At 44.2% G+C, this 20,672-nt stretch overlaps 2 protein-coding genes across 3 annotated transcripts in view; both read right to left on the bottom strand.

Annotated features, from left to right (window-relative positions):
- The window catches only part of MMD (monocyte to macrophage differentiation associated), a 38,785-nt gene extending 25,159 nt beyond the window's left edge, over positions 1-13,626 (bottom strand). Inside the window, exon 1 of the mRNA XM_050908615.1 lies at positions 13,535-13,626. Within this exon, the coding sequence (XP_050764572.1) occupies positions 13,535-13,626 (92 nt within the window). The remainder of the gene's footprint in view (positions 1-13,534) is intronic.
- On the bottom strand, positions 1,228-20,174 carry SMIM36 (small integral membrane protein 36). 2 transcript variants are annotated; one of them, XM_050908618.1, is made up of 2 exons: positions 19,796-20,174; positions 1,228-1,274 (listed from the first exon to the last, which is right to left on the bottom strand). In XM_050908618.1, exon 1 carries the CDS (start codon positions 20,172-20,174, stop codon positions 19,890-19,892), a length of 285 nt encoding a protein of 94 aa, XP_050764575.1. In that variant the 3' UTR covers positions 1,228-1,274; positions 19,796-19,889. The 2 variants fall into 2 exon arrangements, with proteins under 2 accessions (XP_050764575.1, XP_050764574.1); XM_050908617.1 differs by lacking the exon at positions 1,228-1,274 and adding an exon at positions 19,507-19,546.
- Between the last annotated feature and the right edge of the window lie 498 nt (positions 20,175-20,672).

Below are 20,672 nucleotides of genomic sequence, written 5' to 3'. Positions count from 1 at the left end.
AAGGTTAATTGCATCTTCAGGAAAATAATAGAGAAACATTATTTTGCAGTCATTTGATCTGTGTATCAAATAATAGTCCTGCCTTGTATTGCATTTCCAGTAGTAAACAAAATTACATAGATTTCAAAATGCATATTGAGAAAACCAAAGAAGATCAAATTTGATATTAATCTATCTTTTCAAACAAAGGAAAAGATGAAAAGGTCTTTTTTTGAAAGTTGCTAAGATCCCATGGCATACTTGATCCTAAAAGCACATCTTCTAATATACCGGTTGTTGAGACTGTTTCAAAAACACTGATATTTTTCCCTTGTTGTGATTAGCAAACTTGGGTTCATCTGGATTCATGAAGTACCTCAAATGTATTTCAATCAGTAACATGTTCTAGTAGGATCACACTGATTTATATGTAACAAAGAGATCTTTCTGTTGGAGTGAAAAATCAAATTCCTCCTTGTTGCATGGTACGCATTCAACCTTCTCCTTAGATGAAGAAGTTGACACAAGGGCAGGAGGTGCTCTGTGTAACTGAGACAAGATCGCATCTTTAGAGAAGGAGGAGAGAAAAGCAGCACTTGTCAGCCTCCGTACTGGCCTTGGACCAGCTGCACAAATTCTGAGTCATCAGATGAATCAAGTCTGTTAATGACTGCAGAGAACTTTTACTTCAAAAAATACAGAAATATCCTGCTTTCAGATATTGATTCTGTACTATTTCCTTTGGGAAGCTTTAGTCATAAAGGTACCAGAATTCAAGGCTTGTTTAGAAATAACAAATGTCGGGGTTTTTTGGCTTTTAGTATTTACACTATAAAAAAGATGATCAGGGATTTTAACCTGCTGGTTATGGTTGAGTGGCCCATAGCCCTTGGAATATCTATCAGTTCCTCCAACAGAAATCGGCATGTAATTTAAGCTAACAGGCAAACAGGAGTTTATTAAAAGGCAACATAAAGGTAAAATTCACTCATAAAGAGAATTTTATACAAAAGGCCAAATCAGGACAACCTGACTCGGGAGCCATTGTCTTCAGGTTCAGTTTGGACCGTACCGTCAAGAACCCCTGAAAAATCACAGTTCAGTTTCTTAAACCAAAGGGATAATAGAGTCATGAGATTCTGTGTTGCAGCCTGCATTTAGGAAGTCTACAATAGACAATAAAGAGTTACTCTAACTGTATGATAACAATATATACTTCAGCGTCACTAGATCCTAGGAGACCGAGTCTCCCACCCGATCCTCCGGTTGCACTGATGGGGTCTCATTGTTGCGGCCTGCAAAGAAAAGCATCACCACCAGCTGCACCCCACTCTTGGGGAAAAAAAAAGAGAGCATTAATTGCCCTCTCGCAGATGTTGGATTTTGGCATCCACACTAAGCCTCCAAAAGTGGAGGCTTTTGAAGATTTTTTTAGCAACGTGTTACCTATGCAGAACAAATTATTTCTCTTTGGCCCCAATACTTTATAGATCCACAAATTTTTGCCTTTTCAACAGTAAATGAAAAATGTTCACATTTATATCAAAGCCAGAATAAACCAGTTCCATCTTTAAATCCCTTTCCACAGGACCATCTTTAATCGATGTTTATGACATTGACATGCAAAAACTTTTACCCTTCTTTTTTCTTCTCACCATTGGGGTTTTGCTCTGCGAACGTGTCTGCCATCCATAATCACTCTTAATACCTCATTTTTTGACATCACAATCAATGAAGTGAAATAAGCTGTTACTTAATGGGTCTGACATAAAATCCATTTAAGTTAACAGAAAGATTCTCATTGTTTCCTATCAGCTCTAGGTCAAGCCTAAAGTGAACAGAGGGGGTGGAATTTAGCCCGTCGTTTGTCATCTGAGAGGAAATGATTTCCACATCCCATTTGGACTGCGTAGAGATTTTGAACATATTTAGCAAAAGAAAACACATTGATTTCTTGTCAGTGGTTAAATGGTTGAAATTTTACTCTGATTGGATAGTGTCTCGCTTTGAGATTTTTAAGATAAATTTGCTTGAATTATATTATTTTTTTATGATTGTATTTTAGCTTAAAATGGTGCCTACTTTTCTCAATAGTTTAGAAAAAAACAAATACAGGAGATAAAGATCAAGACAAATGGACGTCAGTTAAATTAAGAGGTGCCTGACTGCCCTGTGTGGGTCATGAAACACCGGCTTGCACGGGGGCTCAGCCTCACTGGCAGGGGCTGCTCGGAGCCCAGGAGCCAGGCAGCCTGTGAACTCACTTTGCCCTTCCTGCCAGCAATGCGTGGGGCTTTTGCACAAAGCATCTTGCTGACAGCTTGTTAGTTTTATTTTTTTTAGGTTCCTTAAATACATTTGGAAAGGGAGAAAACATCTATACTCCAATGCACAGCATTATCTCAGGTCTTCTAGGTTTTGTAAACAGACTTAATAAAATATGAATCCATTTTTCTCTATTGCTTGCAAACGTTTACAGATATAACTCAGAAACAAAATGAATATGTTCTTCACTAGACCCCAACAAACATCAGACACACTGTCCCTACCATATCTCCCGATCTAAATAACGCTTGTTAGCCTTGGAAAGAGGGAGCGGAGGGGCTGGCAGGGACAAGAAGAGCCGGGTGATCGTCTAACTTGCAATTCCCCTGGTATGTTGAGAGACTTTTTTTTCAGTGTTTCTGCAGAAATAACTTACGGCATTCGAGGACAAAAATCCAAACGCTCTTTCTCTTGGCTGTGGTATGTTACAAAGAGTAAAGGGAGTTCTGTTTCCCAACGTCCTTTCTGGATAACAGGAAACTCTTGGTACGTACCACTTAATTACTGGTGGACAGGCCAAGCTGCTGAGAGGTTAGAGGACTTGCAAGAGACAGAGGCATCAAGAGGTTTGATTCCAGTGCAAATTTGTCTACTCAGCTGGCAAACAGAGTGATTGCAAAACAAATGTTAGTGCTATTGGCAACCTTTGTCAAGCCTTGCCTCCACCATTCAGTTACTTTTCACCCCGCCCTTCAGATAGAGTTATAAATTGTGTTATCTTTTGTGGAAGGGATAAGTTTTCAGACAGACTCTGACCTGACTTCTCTTTCTGTTGTGGTGGATGAAAGTCTACAGTGTTCCAGTGATGTAACTGAGTGATTGGACTTACTTACACCGATGAGACTCTGACCCATCGTGTAACTGTTGGAAGGCCCAAAGGGGAAAAAAACCCCTAATAATTGGGAGGTTTTTAGGAACCAGTTGGTCAGCAAGTGGGTAAACAACAATCCAGAGGGGCACAGGAGTCCCTCAAGCTATTTTTCAAGATTGGGCCCTCAGACAGCAAATTCCCATCTTCGAATTCCTGGGTTTTGAGGCTCAACAGCAATATTTACAAGGAGAAGATAAGTTGGTTTAACAAAATCAAGAAATAAACAGACAATGCCCCTGATGAAGAGCAGAAACAGAGATGTCTCTGTGTACAGAGCATGGCTTTTCAGAATCTGTTCGTTCCCGAGGGCTGTCACTTCTGAGCTGCTTCTGGTTATTCAAAGAGAGGAGTGGGAATCCTCACCGGGGCTTACCTTGTTCTGCGGCACTGGATGTTACAACCTTCTTATCTGTAGCTTGTGGATGCAAAATTGCAAGGCCACATTTTTGGGAACGGAACCCAGAGCCTTGGAGGAAGGCCACGCTTTGAAAATCTGTTTCCTCAGTAGCTTCCCCAGTGGCCGGGACGCGGCGCTGGCAGCGGATCAAAGCCCGGGAATTCCTGCACTGTGCTTGGACCATTCCTCCTGGCTGAGGTCACTACTCTCCTCCTTTCTGTTTGGTTTTAGCAGGATCAATTTTATAAATTACAGGGTGAGATACAGCCCTGGTGTGAGAGGGGAAGGCATGCTGCTGCTCGCCCGTCGTGTGGCCGGCGGTACATGTCACACAGCTAACCACCACGGTGGCATCTGCCCGTGCCCTCAGCTGGCCCCTTGCTGGCAACTGTGCCCTGAGCTGCTGTTATCGACTGGACATGACTCATTTCAAACAGCCTCACGTCTAATATAAATAGGAACGTTGGTTTCTGAATTGCTACCAATTCTTTGTAATTTTACTGGAGTCTTGTAATAGTATTTTACTTAAATACTAGCTTTTTAAATTGTAGAAAAGAACCCCAAAGCTATTAGCTCCCTTGGCACCAGGAAAACCTCTGTGGAGGTTCTGGTGAAAATGACAAAAGTTTTTATCAGAGTTTTCTAAAGGCACATGTCGGTTTTTCAGTGGAAACCCAAATTCCTGTATTTTGGCAGTAGAGCTGTATCGGGTATATTTGAACTAACGTTAACTATTTAAAAGATCTTTAGTGCCCTTCAAGACTAGAAGGAGGGAATGTCCTTCGAGGAAGGACGCCCCTCAGCAGAGGACAGGTGATTCTCTGGAGGAGCTCGTCTCTCTCCTCTCGTTCTACAGTTTTGGGGAGCAGAGGCCCAACCTTTGGACAGTTACATCAACCTCATCCAAACTGAGGGGTACACTGTGCCTCCACTTGCATGCCTACAATGTAGAAGGTTAAAATAAATGGTTGTTAAACTACAGGCTGTATAGTGCAATAGATGTTAGTGCTGCTTTTAGTCATCGATATATTGCTATTTAAAGATGACTGATACTTTTAAACCTCCAGATTATTCATATTAAAAGAGTGTTTCTTTTTCATTTGAGATTTTATGCTATCATGCAGACATGTCCATAATAAAATGTGTACTTGACTCTTTCTGTCTCCAGTTAAGTAGACATTAATGGGGGACTTACTAAAAACAACTGCAAGAAATGTTCCTGTACTTAAACTTCAAAATAATTAATATCAAATTACAGTGATGATAGAAGTCCAATATGAAATCACTAAAGGAAATTAAGGCTAAATGTTTTGGGTTTGGAATCATCCAAGATAGTTTGTTCAAACTGTTATTTTTATTACAGTTTTCCTACAGGCACAGCAGAGACCTGTGCTCCACCACACAAGGGGTGGTTTAAAAATAAACATTTTTAAGCACAAAATCTCTCCACCTACAGCATAAAAGAATAGTACTGAAGTTGCAAAATCAAAGGCCTTAACATTAGGGAGCACCGGAATTAAAGTCAACTCTGGCTTAGTCTTTCTGCATATGTCTAATATGGCACAGTATTTAATGCCATAATCAAACAGTATTTTTCCTGTAGGAAAAATCACACACTGGATAGACTACGTTCACTTTGGGAGCAGCTATTCAATATTCCATTTTCTCTTTACTTTTCAATTTGTGGCCTAAGGTTTAATCCAAGCTGGGAGGGAGAGGTCTTATAAACTGCAATCTTAATAATCTGATCTGATCCGATCCTGGGTCATTTGCAGAGCAGTTGTAATCTAACTTGTGCACTGAATCTGCATGCTAAGATTTTTCCTGGGAATTTTTTTGTCTTTAGAAATCTTTTTTTTCCTATAGTAAGAACAGTATCTTCTGATGCAGTGACTGCAGGAGAGAGAACTGCCTGGAGCAGCCAAGTCTCAATGGGTAACTAACCACCTGCACTGGGTATGCCGTTGCTTGGATGCTTGTGGCTAGATCCTGTGTTCACGGGGTGCAGGTGGATGCTTGTGATAACTAGATACAGATGGAATCATACTGGTGACTGAGGATCCCAAAGATGCCCTTCTTACAGCCACTACCCAGACCAAAGCTCTTCCCTGTGTGGGAGGATTTCCATTGTTGCAGCATCGCTCTGTCAAGACTCTTGCCGCTGCTTAGTGCTATGGAGTAAGGGCTGAGCTACACCTTACACAACCTACAAAACGAGCTGGAGGTCTATAATAAAACCAGAATTGGATCAAGTCTTTTGTAACAAGTGAGTGGGACCTTAAATGCATGTGTTGTTTGTACTCATCCCTTTGCTGCTAAGGAGCAGAGAACAAATATTTGTACAACCGCCTTCACAAATCCAGTTCACATAAACCCTCTCCCCTCCCCGCAATAAAAAGCTGCCAAAAAGGTTGGCTCTCCATTAAACTTTGCTGCAGGTGATGAACGTGCCTGCCTCCGAAAGCAGTCCTGCACTCAACACCAAACATGGCACGACAGGAATGAACCAGCTGTTCTGCTCAGCTTGAAGGGCAGACCCTCAGCTGGTCTCGAGAGCTGTGACTCCAGTGCAGCCGGTGTAAGCCAGGGCTGCTCTCTGGACCTTTATTCTGGCTGATTAGCGGCATAGTTTTACATCCCAAATCCTGCTTTTTATGCTGAAATGTAAAAAACCAAACCAAGCAGTTGAAAGTCTCTGTTTCAGTCACAATTTACCCACTGCAACTAGGCTTTGATGGAGGAGGGATGGAGAACAGCATCATGAAGACATCAGCTCTGCTCATCACCACTTCAGTCTTAGCACCCGCGAAGGACCGATCAGCCCGCATGGGACTGCATCCCAGTCATCTGCTACTGGTTTTGAAGCTTTGTGAGGATGGGCCCCCAGCAGGGGTTCCCACCCTGACCCCCACACAAACACTGTGCACCCGGCTGCTGAAAAAGGGCCGGTCGCAGCGTGGGCTATGCTGTGTCTGCGCCAGCTGGAAATTTTTGCATGCTGGAGAGGGTTCCCAGCTTGGAGGGGAATGGGACAATGTCCATCCTTCCTCCAATGTTCACACAGAGGAGGTGGCAAAGCTGTTCTTTTTTGTTGTCAAAAATGGGCATGATAGGAGGGGACATAGCCTGAGCTTGAGCTAAGCATGTGGGAATGCAGGCAGCCACTCTGCATGCCTGCCCCGGGGAGCTCTGCCAGCTCACCTCCAGCCCTGACCTCACGTAGCCCCTGTTATTCCAGCTCCTGAGGCCAGCTCCGAGCAGCTGCTTTGTCCTCAGTGCAGGAGAATGGTTTGTTTTGACGGCAGGATAATTAATATGCCTCAGCTCCATAGCTGTAAAATCCCTGGGGAGACGAGGCGTGTATAATTTTTACTGCGCCACAGCTAGGTGAGCATAACACAATATTCCTACTCAGGGATGACCATGCTTAGCTACCTGACTGTAAAAACTGCAGCTGTTTTCCTCATTTTATAGTGGCAAAGCTGGTATCTATTAACCATCCCACTTGGAAAAATAACACCCAGCTCCCCTGAGAGGCCACAGTCAGAAACTGTCAGCTATGGCAAACTTTTTTTGACATGATCAAGGAAATTGCAATCACTTTCCTTATGCTGGGACTTCAGGCAGCATTGAAGGAGCGAGCGCTGTCTTCTGCTGCCCTGCAGGTGAGGTAGTGGAGCTCTTCTTTTTTTGTCATTAAAAATAGGCTAAAACCAGCATAGGCTAAAGCCATCCTTAATCAAAGAACCCCTTGGCTAATGGCAGGTCCTGCTCTGTGCAGAGCAATCCCGTCCTGGTGCAGCATCACTGCGAGACTCTTGTGATTTAAGGCCTAAGGGAATTTTATGTATGCACATTCATCCCTTCATATAGCAACGTCCACGTTTACATATGGCTGCTCCATCCAGATTTTACCCTGATTTCATAAACAATAATCACTCTCTTTTCCTCCTTGGCTCTCCTTGTAGCGGAACTGTTCAGTCCGGGTTTGGGAGTGCTCAGCACTAATGTTGGATAAATGCACTGAAGCAGCAGCAAGGAAAGGTTTACTGACACTTCTTCCATATTTCAGTATGGTTTATTTTATGTTCGCTATGGTTTATTTTTTGTTCACTTCACCATTATTTGTGCTAATAAACTATGCAAATATAAATATAGAGCCATCCTGTTCTGTATGTGTATTTGACGTTGATAGAATAAATTGCCTTTCCTACAAATTCTCCATTATATATCAGCTTCTGTTATGTGCTGCACATCGACATGAGAAGGAAACATTTGCCTTTACAGCCCTTTGCAAACATGGTTCTCTTCCAAGCTTTCCGTCTTGCTACTAAATAAATATGTATGCAAGATAGTGTGTGTGTATTCTTACAAAAGACTATTATTTACACAACATCCAAACCTGTACAAATTCTAATGTATAGTTCACACAGCAAACATTTTCTAAGACACGGAGCTGCAGTGAATCTTCTATACAGCTGTGCTCACACCACCACCAGGACCAGAAACCCAAAACGTACAGTAGAGACCAAACCTGCGCTCTTCCCGCCGAACCTTAAGCATCCAAATGAAGTGTCTCATCACCTCCAGCTTTCTCTCAGAAGAAACAAAATCCAGCTAAGATCTGAATTTCCTCTGGAGGTACCCATCCCTCTCCCTTGGCTGTGAAAGCAGACTGGATTTCTAATCAGGCACTCACGTTGGTAAAAGAGAGGAGGAGTGTTTCCATAGACATGAGCTTGGGCTTGAAATCTGATTGACCCCATAACACTAGTTCTGGAAGAAACCATCTCACCCAACAAAAAAGGTAAAATAAGGAAAATTTTCAATACCCTGAAAGGCAACAAGATGCCTGGCCAGTTTTGAAACTTTTTGGTAAAAAAAACCCATTCAGCTGAGTTTTTTCAACTGCTGACAAATATTTTGTTTTCCTTTACAAACTCCTGCAGCCAGTGGGTACTTAGTCACAAACCATCACTCGTAGAAAAGCAACAGTCGCCTGGCCCTGAAGCAGGAGTCCTGTCCCAGACAGTGTGAGCACGGGACTGCAGACCGGCAGCACTGCCAGGTGCTGGGCTCTGTCTCCACATCACCCGCGGTTCATCCCTGCATGTGGGCACAGTTTGGAGCCCACATGGCCAAGGAACGGACCCATGGGGAGGGAATCGAGCAGCGCCAGGGACCCCTCCGTCTACCCTTGGGAAAGAGGAAAGCCCTGAAATCAGCACCTCCTGACCTCGTTCTGTTCTTACTGTCATTTCCGTTTAGTGCGTTTTCTTCCATTTTGCTTGAATGATTGCATTGTCGGTTTAGATGCAGCTCCTGCAAGCCTTGCAAAGATGTATATATATTGCAAACATGTATGTGTGTGTTTATATATATGTATATATACACACACACAGACAGGTGACCCCTGTTTTGCCATCTAGATTTGACTGCAGAAGTGATAGAGAGGGGAGCAAAGAGTGGGGTGATTTACACCAGCTGAAGATCTGGTCTATATGTTGCAACATACCTCACGCAAAGTAAACATGGCCTTGCATCATAAACCATAGGCTGGAGCCAAGAAATAGCTCAGCTGCAGAAGTCACAGAATAAGGAGAGCACAAGCCTGTTCAGGTAAGAGAGCTCTGTATCTAAAAACATGTCCTGACATATTCGCAAGAGGAGGCTAGGTATTTTTGAAGCTGATTTTTTTTCTTGCAACTCCCCAATCCTCTGAGCTCATTAAAATGAAGACACTCTAATTTCCAGGAGTGGCCAAGAGGGAAAGGTCAAGGAAGGACTTCTTTGTAATGTCGATTCTCAAATTCCAGTGAGAAGAACAGCACGGTTTTCATTAAGCCACTGTTAAATGATAAATTACTGCATTGTCAAAAGAAAGTAGGACTGCTATTACCTTCTATGCAAAAGGTAGTGAAAGAAAAGACCTGATGATTTATAGCTTGTGCACAAGTCTGCCTTGGGTGATGCACAGGTCATTGTAGAGGTCTGCCAGAAATGAGATCTCCGGTCGACAAAAACAAGGGTCTTGTTACCAGCCGCTGGCCCTGGCTGGGTAAGGAGCAGTAGCATTACACACCCCTCTGCATGGGAGGTTTGGGGGGGTTATGTCCATAGGACCCCAGTTCTGAAGGTGCAAAGCTACTCAGAGAATGAGGTGCTTTGCCGGATACTAAAGTCTTCAAAAGAAGCAAAGAAGCTATTTTTGTTATTGCACCAAACATTAAATAATGCAAGAAAGCCCTGAGAACCCAGTGAAATCTCTGCTGAACAGGACACTCAGCTTGTTAGGGAGGGACTCGAGTTTTCAGTCCAGAGCTGTTGCTTGCCACTTTGTAGTTTGTATTTCATGGACAGACGTCAGAGGAAGACAGCCTGATTAGACAAATTATTTTAGTTCAATTTGAAACAAATATTTGATTTCATTCATCCCATCTCCACTCAAAAAATGCCGTCTGTCCACTATGAAGCATCCTGACTGATGACTAAGAAAAAACATTGCTTGAGGCCCTCAAAAGGAAAACAAAGTGAAGCGCTGTATCTCCCAGGTGCATGCTCTAACGACATGGTTTTAGCATGTTCATGACTGTAACTACTTTTTCTTCTCAGGAAAGCTTTCCTCAAATCTGTGGGTTGGGTCTGAGGACCAAGACGCTGTCTTTTAACAGTTAATTAGCTGGAGCAATTAGTGGTCATGTTGTTGTACAAAGAGCAACAAAGGGAGTGTGAAAACCAACAGCCAGAGCACCGCTGGACCTGAAACCAGAGATGGATGGCAGAAACACTCAGGCAGCACATCCAGCAGCCAAATCGCATCTTGACACAGACTCTGAGCATGGCAGCCAAATATTAATCGTGGTTGTACCCATGCAAATTTGGACCTTCTCTCCAAGTGCATTGAACTTGCACTCATGTCACCCCTGGGTATTTCCACTGAAATCCTGTTGAATTACCTCGAGTAACCTCCCGCCCGCAGCAGGGAGAGGGAGAGCAGAGTGCAGCCTGCCAGCTTCAGAGCCAGTCCAGGTTCACACCCGAGTCCCAGGCAGCAGAATCTGGCCCCTGCAAATCCAAGAACTGGAGCATGGAAAGACTAATGATTTGTGGAGACGCACAAAGAGCACACGGTGGGCTGTACCTGTATCCCAGAATGTGCTTTTTGGTAAGATGATGCTTAGGACAGTAGTTGCTTTATGCAGTTGACTGTCAAATCATCTGCCCTGTCCCGTGAGCTTCTGGAGAAGAGAAAGAGGGCGATCCAAGGTGAGGTGAAGAATGAGAATCAAGCTGGGGTGGCTTCTGTATTACAGTATCTTGAATTCAATACAGGGTTAAAATAGAAGCACCTGCAATCTTTATATAACAACCTGTAATTATGTGCACAAAGCCATATGTCTCTGCATGTGTAGGTGTACGCATTATACATTAATATGGGTATAACAACAGAAGAAGCTGATATAGTTGCTTTTCTTTCTATATTATCTTTTATTAGGAAATATATGTTATGATTGTTTCAATTTTTTAAATCCATGGCAAAACACCAAAGCATTTTCTGACTTCGCTACATGCCCCTTGCAGGAGCCTGTGCTGTGCCAGCAGCTGGAGCTGTACCTACAAACCTATTTCTCTCTCTGAAGTGTGGCAGCTTTGCCCTGCTCCGGTCATCTTGGGCACTTGCTGTCCCCACCCCAGGTAAAGTCACTGTCGGGCGCACTGTGAGTTTTAAGCCCAAAGTGCCCCTTTGAACTCAGAGCTTATCTGAGCCCTCGTTGCCTTCTGGTGGGTTACTCTGCAAGTTCAAGACGGAGGTGATCTGGCTGACAGAGGTTTACCCAGTAAGACAGAAAAGCTGGTGCCCTGTAGGAGCAGAGCTAATCTGACGGGGTAGCACTTCAATCAAACGAGAGTGGTAAAATGCTTCTGACCCAAGAGGATGCTTTCAAGCCCTGCACTGAACAGGATGCGGTGACAGGAAGCTGCCCCAGGCTTGCAGCATTGGTATGCACTGCTCTGGCTCAGAGCCGTGCCGCTGGCAGCACACGTCTTGCCTGACCCTGCTCAGGACATCCATTGCTGCAATCCTAGCGAGGTCCGGGTGCTCATCCTGTGGGGTCTGGCCTCAGAGAACATGCAGGTGGCTGCTGAGACCCAGCTTTCGCTCCACCCATCTGCATGGGATGGGAAGTACCTGGAGATCAAAGGGTCCCCTCTGCATCGCAGACAGGTGAGAGTGCTGCTGTACACCTGCCTGGAAAGCAAATAATAGCAAAAAGCTGGACGTGGTCCAGCGCAGATAAGAGCAGGACTTTGCTAAGTGTAGAAACAGAGAGGTGCTTCACCCTTGTGTGATGAGGGCACAGCCCGGCCTTAAGCCGTTCTCCTTCATCCTTTCCATCCAGTAAGTATGCCTTGACTTCTGCTCTAAAAACATGGAAATGATCTGGCTTCTCTAACGTCTGTTACTCCAGGTTACCCTGTGCGCTTCCCAGCAGAGAGGGCGCAGAAAAAGCGCAGTCACAACCCGCCTCCTCCCAAGCAGCTGTTAAACAAAACAGGAAACAGCGGCCCTACAGCGTGGCCGTGCTTTGAAGTTCTGCGGGACCGGCTTCGGCAACCTTTGGGGGGAAGCTTTAACAGGCACCGTTCAGCCCCCCCAGTGCTGGAACCTTTCTTTGCTCTCTTGCTGCAAACGCTGCTGCCGCTCCTCTCAGAAGCTATATGCCAGGCTGGCGATCCTCTCTTTCGCTGCATGCTAACAGAGCAAATGGCAGCGAAATAAACCATGCGTTCACCTTAAGCAGATGAATTAGGCAAAGCATTTTCTGTTTGCAAAAGGGGAAGAGCAGCGAGTCCATCTGCAAAACCGTTTCCCATTAACCAGCCCGTGATAGTATCTTACATCCTCCGAATGGCAGTTTAACTGTCACCCCAAGAAGCAGATGGACTTTTGTAATACTGAGAACACAAAATCACAAGAGGAGGGAACCCCCGGGATCTACCACATTGCAAAGCTGGCAAGACAAAGTTAGCTGGAGGGAAAGAAAAAGGGTCCTTTGTCCCTTCAACTCTATAGAGGTAATAACAGGAGAGCAGCATGTGTCCTCCCAGGCCAAATAACCCTGCCAAGACAGTTGCAAAACCACACAGACTTGACAATGATGAGCCATGTCTTCTCCAGTTATGGCTTAAAGCTCCCACTTGTCCAAGCAGTTCTCTAGCCTCTACCACAACGAATTGGTAAAAACCTCCATCCTCCCAAGGAACTCTTAAACACCAGCACATTTCGTAAATATGCATCCCAAGGACGCGGTGTTAACACTTCACAATTATTTTTTCCATGCCAGAATGAGTTAAGGTAGGAGTCTCTGTCTTGGCTTCAAATTTCCTGGCTTTCCCCTGTCTGCGTCACAACATAATTCTTTCCAGCCAGCCTTTTCCTCAGATGTTGAGAGTTAGCGTTGGGATCCCTGCCAGCTCTCCTTCCCAAAACAAACACGGAGCCTCCTGATGCCAAAGATTTGCCTTCTATTCAATACCCCAGGGACAAAACGCTTGGCTTTACAAGCTCTGCCCCGATTTTCAATTCTGCAGATGTATATAAATAAAAATGCAGCTTTATAGAGCCTTGTCTGCACTAGAAAAGACTTGATGGCATGTCCCTACAAGCTGTCTCTCTCCATCAACTGTAAATAGAGCTTCAATTAATTAAGGAGGTTATTTGCCAAGTTAGCACACATAGTTTCAGCAAGCAAAATAAGGCTTATTGTCAAATTACTTTGTCCTGGTATAATCATGTCTGTATCGGAGTTTTTGCTAGTAATAAAAACACCCACCCATTATTAAACCACCCTGGTTCCAGTGTAAACCTGGTCTAAAACTAATGCCCTGAAAAGTGATAAAACACTATTCCCATCTCAGTAAAAAGCTTTTCTTTCCCTTCAGTGTCCCTGGGTTCACACCTTATCTGCCGTTGTAACCTGCGTGCATTGCCTGGAGGGCTGGAAACTGCAGCGCTGTTGGTGGCTGATGAAAAATGATTCAATGGAAACATTGCCGCAAGCCCTGTAGATAGCAAACCACATCCCTGCACTGCTCCAAGCGGGGAACCAACTGGAATTCGGACAGATCCTTTCTCTCTGCTAAGGGATGTGTCCTTCAGGCCCAGGACAGGTGAAGTGTGTGTCCTCTAGCAAGCCAAGGCTGCTGCCGTCTTCTCTTCTTTTGGAAGGAAAACAAGTAGGCTTCCTCTTTTTGAGGAAACAAGTATGTGACTTATGTCAAGCCTGTGCTTAATATGCTCCTGAGAGGGGAAGAACATGCAGAGAATAGGAAAGAAATCACCTGTAATAAGCACTATTAATATGCTTCCATCAAGTACTGTCTTTTTTTTTGTTGGGGAGGGTAAGAGGTAACAGTGGCTATACCCAATGAACATAGCACGTGCAGACATTAAATCAAGTGCTGCTACTCACAGATCTTTTTTCAATCCACCTTTATGCTTATTAGATTTGATTTATGAATGCCCAGTTTCCAGCAATAAACTCAAGGCAACTCACATTAATCCCTCAGAACTTCGGGGGCTCTATTGTGTCATTTGAAGAAGGCATAGGTGGAAGGATGTGCCCAATTCCTGCCTCCCCTCACCTTTCTTGAAAGGTTTAGACATAGAATTGCCCTGAATTTGTACATTTATTTTATTTAAAATAAATGGTTGAGCTAAAAAAAAAGAACATGAAAAATATTACCTAATGAGGTTATGCAAAAATATTGATGCTTTAGGCAATATCATTAATACAAATAGAGGTGGATGCTAAGCCTATATTCTTTGCTCATGCTGAAGTCAATAACAGTTACATTCAGTGTATTTTTAGGGTAATGAAGAGCTATACTGTGGGCCCAATAAGCTTCAATACTGAAGGAGTGTGCAATGTGGGTGCTGGAACAATATGTCCAAGTCTCCTATGCACTCAGGAAGAGACACAAATATGTAATAATTCATAATTAACAATATCTCTATAGCACTGCCCATGAAAGGATCTCATGTTCCTTCATAAATATTAAGTCAACCCAACACCCCAGTTGCATAACAATTATTACTGCCATTAACAGATGGAGAAAGTAGGGCACAGTTTCATTGCCCACACAGAGCATCTGCTGCAGATCTGGGAAGAGACTGACCCATCCACAGCCTGGGTTGAGCGATCAGATGCTGGATTCGGATGCCTCGTGACAAGTATCTGCCTCCAAAAAGTGCACCCGGATTGTCACGTTAGGGTGGAAATGCCTCTTTGAAAGGTTAATGTCAAACAGTGTCATTATTAGAGAGGGAAGCTAAGCAGCAGCGTCTCCCAGGAAACCAGCAGAAGTGAGGAGGAGGGAGTGAGGAGACAAAACCAGGAGTTGGAACAGAAGCTAGAGATGGCAGCCGTTCCGATTTTCCCATTTTTTATATTTCTGGTATGATTTTCTCTTGTTAAGTTAGATAGCTTTCTGCTGTGAATGTCAGAGCAATTTATTTATGAACAATTAATTTAGCTTTCTATCACTCAAGCATGAAGGACCAGATCTCTACCTAGAGTCCTGACAGCTGCCGCAGGAGTCCACCTGCTTTCCTCCTGGGCAGCAGCAACCACCAGCAGACTCCAGCGTACGTCTCCCAATCCTTCACACCTTCCTCACGTGCATATCCTCGCTATGGCTCTAGCTGTCGTTTCATCCACCACTGAAATGCAGCTATTTCGGGTACAGGCTGCAGGAGTCCCTTAGGGACATCAGCAGTACACGTGCGTTTGCTTTCAACACCCAGACCCTACGTGACGGGACAAATTCAGCACAGGGAGTCAAGCACTTGGGAGAGTCACAAAGTCATTTGGACTGGAGCAGGACCAGGAGACAGGTCAATGCTTTGCCTTATAAAAAGTACAAAGGTAGCTTGAGGGACTTGGGCTTGCAGTTTTTAATCCATCTAAAAGATGGCACGCTGGGCTGTAGGGCTCCCCTAAGCACGAGGTAGTATCGGCTCACGGCTGGAAGAACAGTATTTCCAATTAAACACCCAATATCAATTCTTACCTCTTGGCATTCCCACCAAAGCAGCAACATTATGCAAGCTGAATAGCTGGTAATGCAAGGTGATGCAGTTCTAGGCAGTAAAAACTATTCTTAAGCTCTTCTTACAGCCAAGGGGTTTGACTTGGATGTGTTACTGTGCTTCTATACTTAGCACTATCAGAGGATGAGCATTTGCACCATAAGAACAATATGCTAATAAAAAAATGAGAGAAGATTTCTCCCTTTTCAAATTCAAAAAAAATTCACTGCATGGGAAGGAATTCTCCCTTGTGAATATGGGTTAGTCTGTCTGGACTAATCCTCTACTCATATGTGGTGGCTTATTAGGGATTTAAAAAAAAAAATCTGAAGGCTTAGACAATGTATTTACCGTGGAATAGGCTCACATGAAAGATGTACTTTCAGTGAATTTAATGACAAGTTTGACTTGAATTAATGTTGGAGAAATCTAGAAATCTGTTTTTTTTTTCCCCTGTTGTTTCTGTGAAACCCTTTAATAAAGGCTTTACAGAAGCAGTAATATGTAACTTTAAAAGGGCACTAAAGCCAATTGAAAGTGAGCCAGTGCAGACTGAATTCCTGCTTCCTGCAGAACAGCAATAAATCCTCCCACCACCACTCAGTTCCCTTCAAACCACAGAGCTACGGGTCGTCAGACTGCCACGATGACCATAGCTCACCCAAAGCAAGTGTCTTAAGGCTCTGTGTCCATGGTTTCCCCAGATTTACCATGGCTTGTTCATCAGCTTCTCCACTCCAGCCACTTTTTGTTGGAGTATATTTTATTTTGTTTTCTTTGAACATACGGGGGTTAGTTCATAGAGTGAAATTCAAGCACAGCCCCTGCATGCCAGTTTTGTAGTAACCCCCTTATGAACTGCACAAACGTCTAAGAAGAGAGAGAAATCTCAGTGCAGAGGGCAGAAGAGCAGAGAAAATTCATGCGTAGCAGAGACACATGGAGCGAAGCGCAGCGGGAACACGAGCTGCCCAAGGATGCCCCATAAGCCAAGGGCAGAATTGGGAACAGAGCATATTTCTTAAATCCTTGTCTATCCATCCAACGCTTTCCAACTCATATTGCTTCTGAATAAATGTTAACACGATTTTTACCAACATCTTACTCATTTGCAAGTGGCACCTACTTCAAAACAGTATTTCATGCTAGATATCCAGGCCTTAAAATGCTACCTAATCCTCTAGGCAAAACACACATCTCCATAGGCACAGTTAAGGTTAAGCAAGGCACAAAACTATGAATAACAGAACAGTGATGGAAGAGGCAGATATAGAGTATGGGCAGAGCGCTACATGAGTGCTGTTTTACTGCAGCCGTAGATCTCGACAGCGTAATGTGCCAGTGCTTTCCCCATGCTGCCAGCTGTGGACCAGAGCTTGCAAGATGCTGCAGATATCTCAATGGGATATCTCAGTCTCTGCAGAACTCCCCCGCCCGGCTCCGTTTGGTATAGCTGTCAGCAAAGCCTGGTTTCAGGATGCTTTTTATACTGTGTGAATTCCAGCAAGGGATACGCATTTTACACGGCACAATTTAGGGAAAATAGCTGCACTGCTAAGAGAATATTTGAGCCCATTTTCTTGCAGTGATGCAAAGGACGTGGCAGAGGACTGCAAGCACTCGAGGGAATGCAGCTTCAAGAGTGATTTCCTGCAAGCTTGGCCTGATAAAAGCCCATTTGCCTGCATTAATCTTGCCACAGTCATTAAGTGAAGCGTGGTAGCAGAAACCTCCACAAAGCAGTAATTTCACTCGCAGCGACTTGATTACTCACAATTCTCTGTACATACCCAAGGGCGCTCTGACTGCTTTAATACACCAATATTGTTCTAGTATAGACAAAACTAAGCAAGCCATTTTATTCCCATTGGGAAGGCAAAGTCCTGATGCACTTTAGTCTTGCATTTTCTAGAAGGGGATTTTACCCACTGTTTAGAAATACTATCAGGAGGAAAGCATCACTTGCTGCTTTTACCTCCACGTTTCAGGGCAGAGTTCACCAACTCTATCACAACTGATAAATTTCCTTACAAGTGAACACTGTGCTGCTAGAAACTGCTCCCCTGCCTGCAGCCGCCCCGGGCACCACCTGCGGCACTACAGCCTGACTTCCTACAGCTTGAGCAAGAAAACTTGACCACGCCAAAATCAACAACTTTGCCATTGAGTTTCAAGGAGCCAAGAGTCTGTGGTTGGTGTACACAAAAGGTTTGCTGTTAGAGAAAACTACAAATCTGGAGAATTTCAGCTATCTAAAAGTATTTATTAACATAGCCTTGCAAGTCTCTATCTCTGCATGTATTACATAAACAAACACGGTGGCAAAGATACAGCAGATGTGTCATGGTATCATTACATTATTTGCATGACCTTCGTCAAAGAACCGCAGAACTTTTCTGCTGGCATTGTGGCATTTTATATGATATCTCACCATCAACAAAGAAAACGGCTGTGCCACAGTCTTCATGATATTTTTGAGCTCTTTGTAGTTCCCCCAAGGTCTTCTTAGCAAAGATTATTATTTTTGTTCCCTGACACCAAGGATCCCTTATCACCAAGAAGGCTCCTAGCATGTTAGATGATATATGAACACACAAAAAGCTTTAAAGAGCTTACAAGCTGACCATAAGGCAGATAGGAGAGCCCAAGGAAAGATAAGCCTGGCCTGAGTGGGTGACAGTGGCCATAACATACCAGCAGCTTAGTCACTGCCAAGTTTTGCCAAAGTGGCTACAACTTGCAGTTAACTAATTGCACTTTTTCAGTGCTAAATAACCAAAACAAGACATTCAACGTAATTATTTCAGTATGATACATGGCAGAGGATCATGCCACCAACTTCTGATTTATTACCAGTTTCATCACATCAAGGGTTTTACTCAAGCCCCCAGCTCTCAGGAGCCTTCCTTCCAATTCTGGCTTCCTTCCAAAACCAGGCATATCTGTAACTCACAGGGGTGCAAAGGACAGCTTGAAAACAAAACCTGGGTTCACCCTGAAGAATTTAGAGACCAAAAGAAAAAATACTAACCATTCTGGATGCTTTTTTTAAAATACAGATAAATAAAAAGATACTCCATATCTTGAGATTTCTTTGCCAGTGCCAGGATGCTCTGCCGGCTGATGTAGAAATCAGCACGTCTGGGGATGTAGCACAGGCAGCAAGATGCAGAAGAAACTTGTTAGCCAAAAAGGCCTTTAGCTTATAGCTCCCAAATTACGGGAAGAATAACAGGAGCTGATGCAGATAACGTTAGATTTACTGGAGATACAATAACAGCCTTCATATGGCCCAGCTGGAACATGATACAGCTGAAGGAAGGCTCAAGGGCGAGATGCAGGGTCAGACACGTGGAGATGCACATTGAAAGCCAGGACGTAGGTCACACTTACTGCAGAGGGTCAGAAATTCCTGTTTCAGTGGGGCGGACAGCGGCGATGACTCACGCGTATCACATTACTGGTAAATTTACCCCGGTTCACGCTTTCCCTTGGGCAGGAGGCATTGTACCCAGCTTTTCCAGGAAGCATATTGTATCCTGTTGGGGATTTGTGCGGGGCAAGGGGTACTCTGCCCAGTAAGAGCAGAGTTCACATTCTACCTATGGAAAATAAGTGCCAAGACAGGCTTGGCACTGCCCTCTGGGGAGCTGACAGACAACATGGAAAGTATTAAATTCTGATGGGAGCAGCAGCTGGCTTCTATCAGAAAGGCACTGTCTCTATCCTTTTAAAATCTTTAGCGTTTGTTTTCTCACTAGAGAGATAAACAGCCTACCAAGGTCATTTGCACTCTGCTGGCTGAGGAAGATGTGCCGAGGCTGCAGGGCAGTGCGGCTCAGCCCGTCAGGGGTGGGATGCTTTGAACAACACTCCATTCCTGCAAAAATAGTGGTACCAAGCATGACTCGAGATTAAACCAAGGCCCTTCTTCAGTGCCCGAGCGGATAACAGCGTCACTGCTTCCGACTGCCAGTGGGCTGCAAGGCAGCAGCAGCGTAAATGGAAATTAGTCTCTTTATGGATGGCAGGCAGGACTGCAAGCCTGTATCAATGCAGAACACAGCTGAACATAAAATGACCCCCTTGGCAATGGCACCATATCAAATAAATCGGCATCTCAACTTACCTAGTGAACGCGTTATCCTTTTGCAAACGGAGAGTAAACATAGCAGACGAGGCAAGCGGATCGGCAGAAACCGGAGCTCTGAGGCAGGGTCCCCTTACACAACAGTAGTCCTTTTCCCCGGCAGGTCGGAGGAGTTTTCGTAGGCAGAGACGAGCCCCTTTGCCCAGCGGGTGCCGGGGGAGCCCTGCTGCATCACCACCAGCCGGATCGGAGGCTGGGTGTCTGCAGGGACCTCAGGAGCATATTCCTTGCTGGGATCCTTCCCCCTGCAGTCATAGAGCACGCAGGAGATCAGGAAAACCAGAAGCAAAATAACATAACTAGATACCAGAATGATGAGATTCAAGGTAACAGGGTCAATCTCCAAATAAAACTCCATTTGGTCCCATACTATTGAGTGCAAACCCGGAGAATGAAGTTTCATATGCACGAGTGAGCAACCGCTAACTGATCAGAATAGATGTATTGGCTTTGCGGTAAAAATACATTAATCCTCAGGTCTCCTGTAGCAATGGATTTTCCCGAATGGGATGATTAAATCAGCTCAGTTTAATAACTTAAGCTCCTTCTTTTAATGCCACGTTGCCTACAGTGGCAGAAGCTAAATTTGAATGCTATATTGACAGGAAAACATCCCCCTTGCTCAGGGACTATCTCTTTCCTTGACAGGCAGGTACCAAACTGTCTTTCCTCTAAGGGCATTTTGCAGAATCTCCCTTCTACAAGTGGGCTTGGGCTTGTGGGCTGAAGAAAACTGAGCTGTGTAATTAGTAAATGAATACAGAAATAAATCAGGGAGAAAGTCATTTGCAAGGTAACTTTTCTTAAAATCTAATGAGCTTGATTCTGATTTTGACTAAGACCCTTTTGCCCTGTG

This window comes from Gymnogyps californianus, chromosome 19, assembly GCF_018139145.2.
Source record: "Gymnogyps californianus isolate 813 chromosome 19, ASM1813914v2, whole genome shotgun sequence".
Classification (NCBI taxonomy): domain Eukaryota; kingdom Metazoa; phylum Chordata; class Aves; order Accipitriformes; family Cathartidae; genus Gymnogyps; species Gymnogyps californianus.
This window is presented reverse-complemented; position numbering and strand designations above follow the sequence as displayed.

Bases quoted from the DNA above. Each gene is read 5' to 3' on its own strand.
- SMIM36 (XM_050908618.1), bottom strand. From the start codon at position 20,174: ATGGAGTTTTATTTGGAGATTGACCCTGTTACCTTGAATCTCATCATT.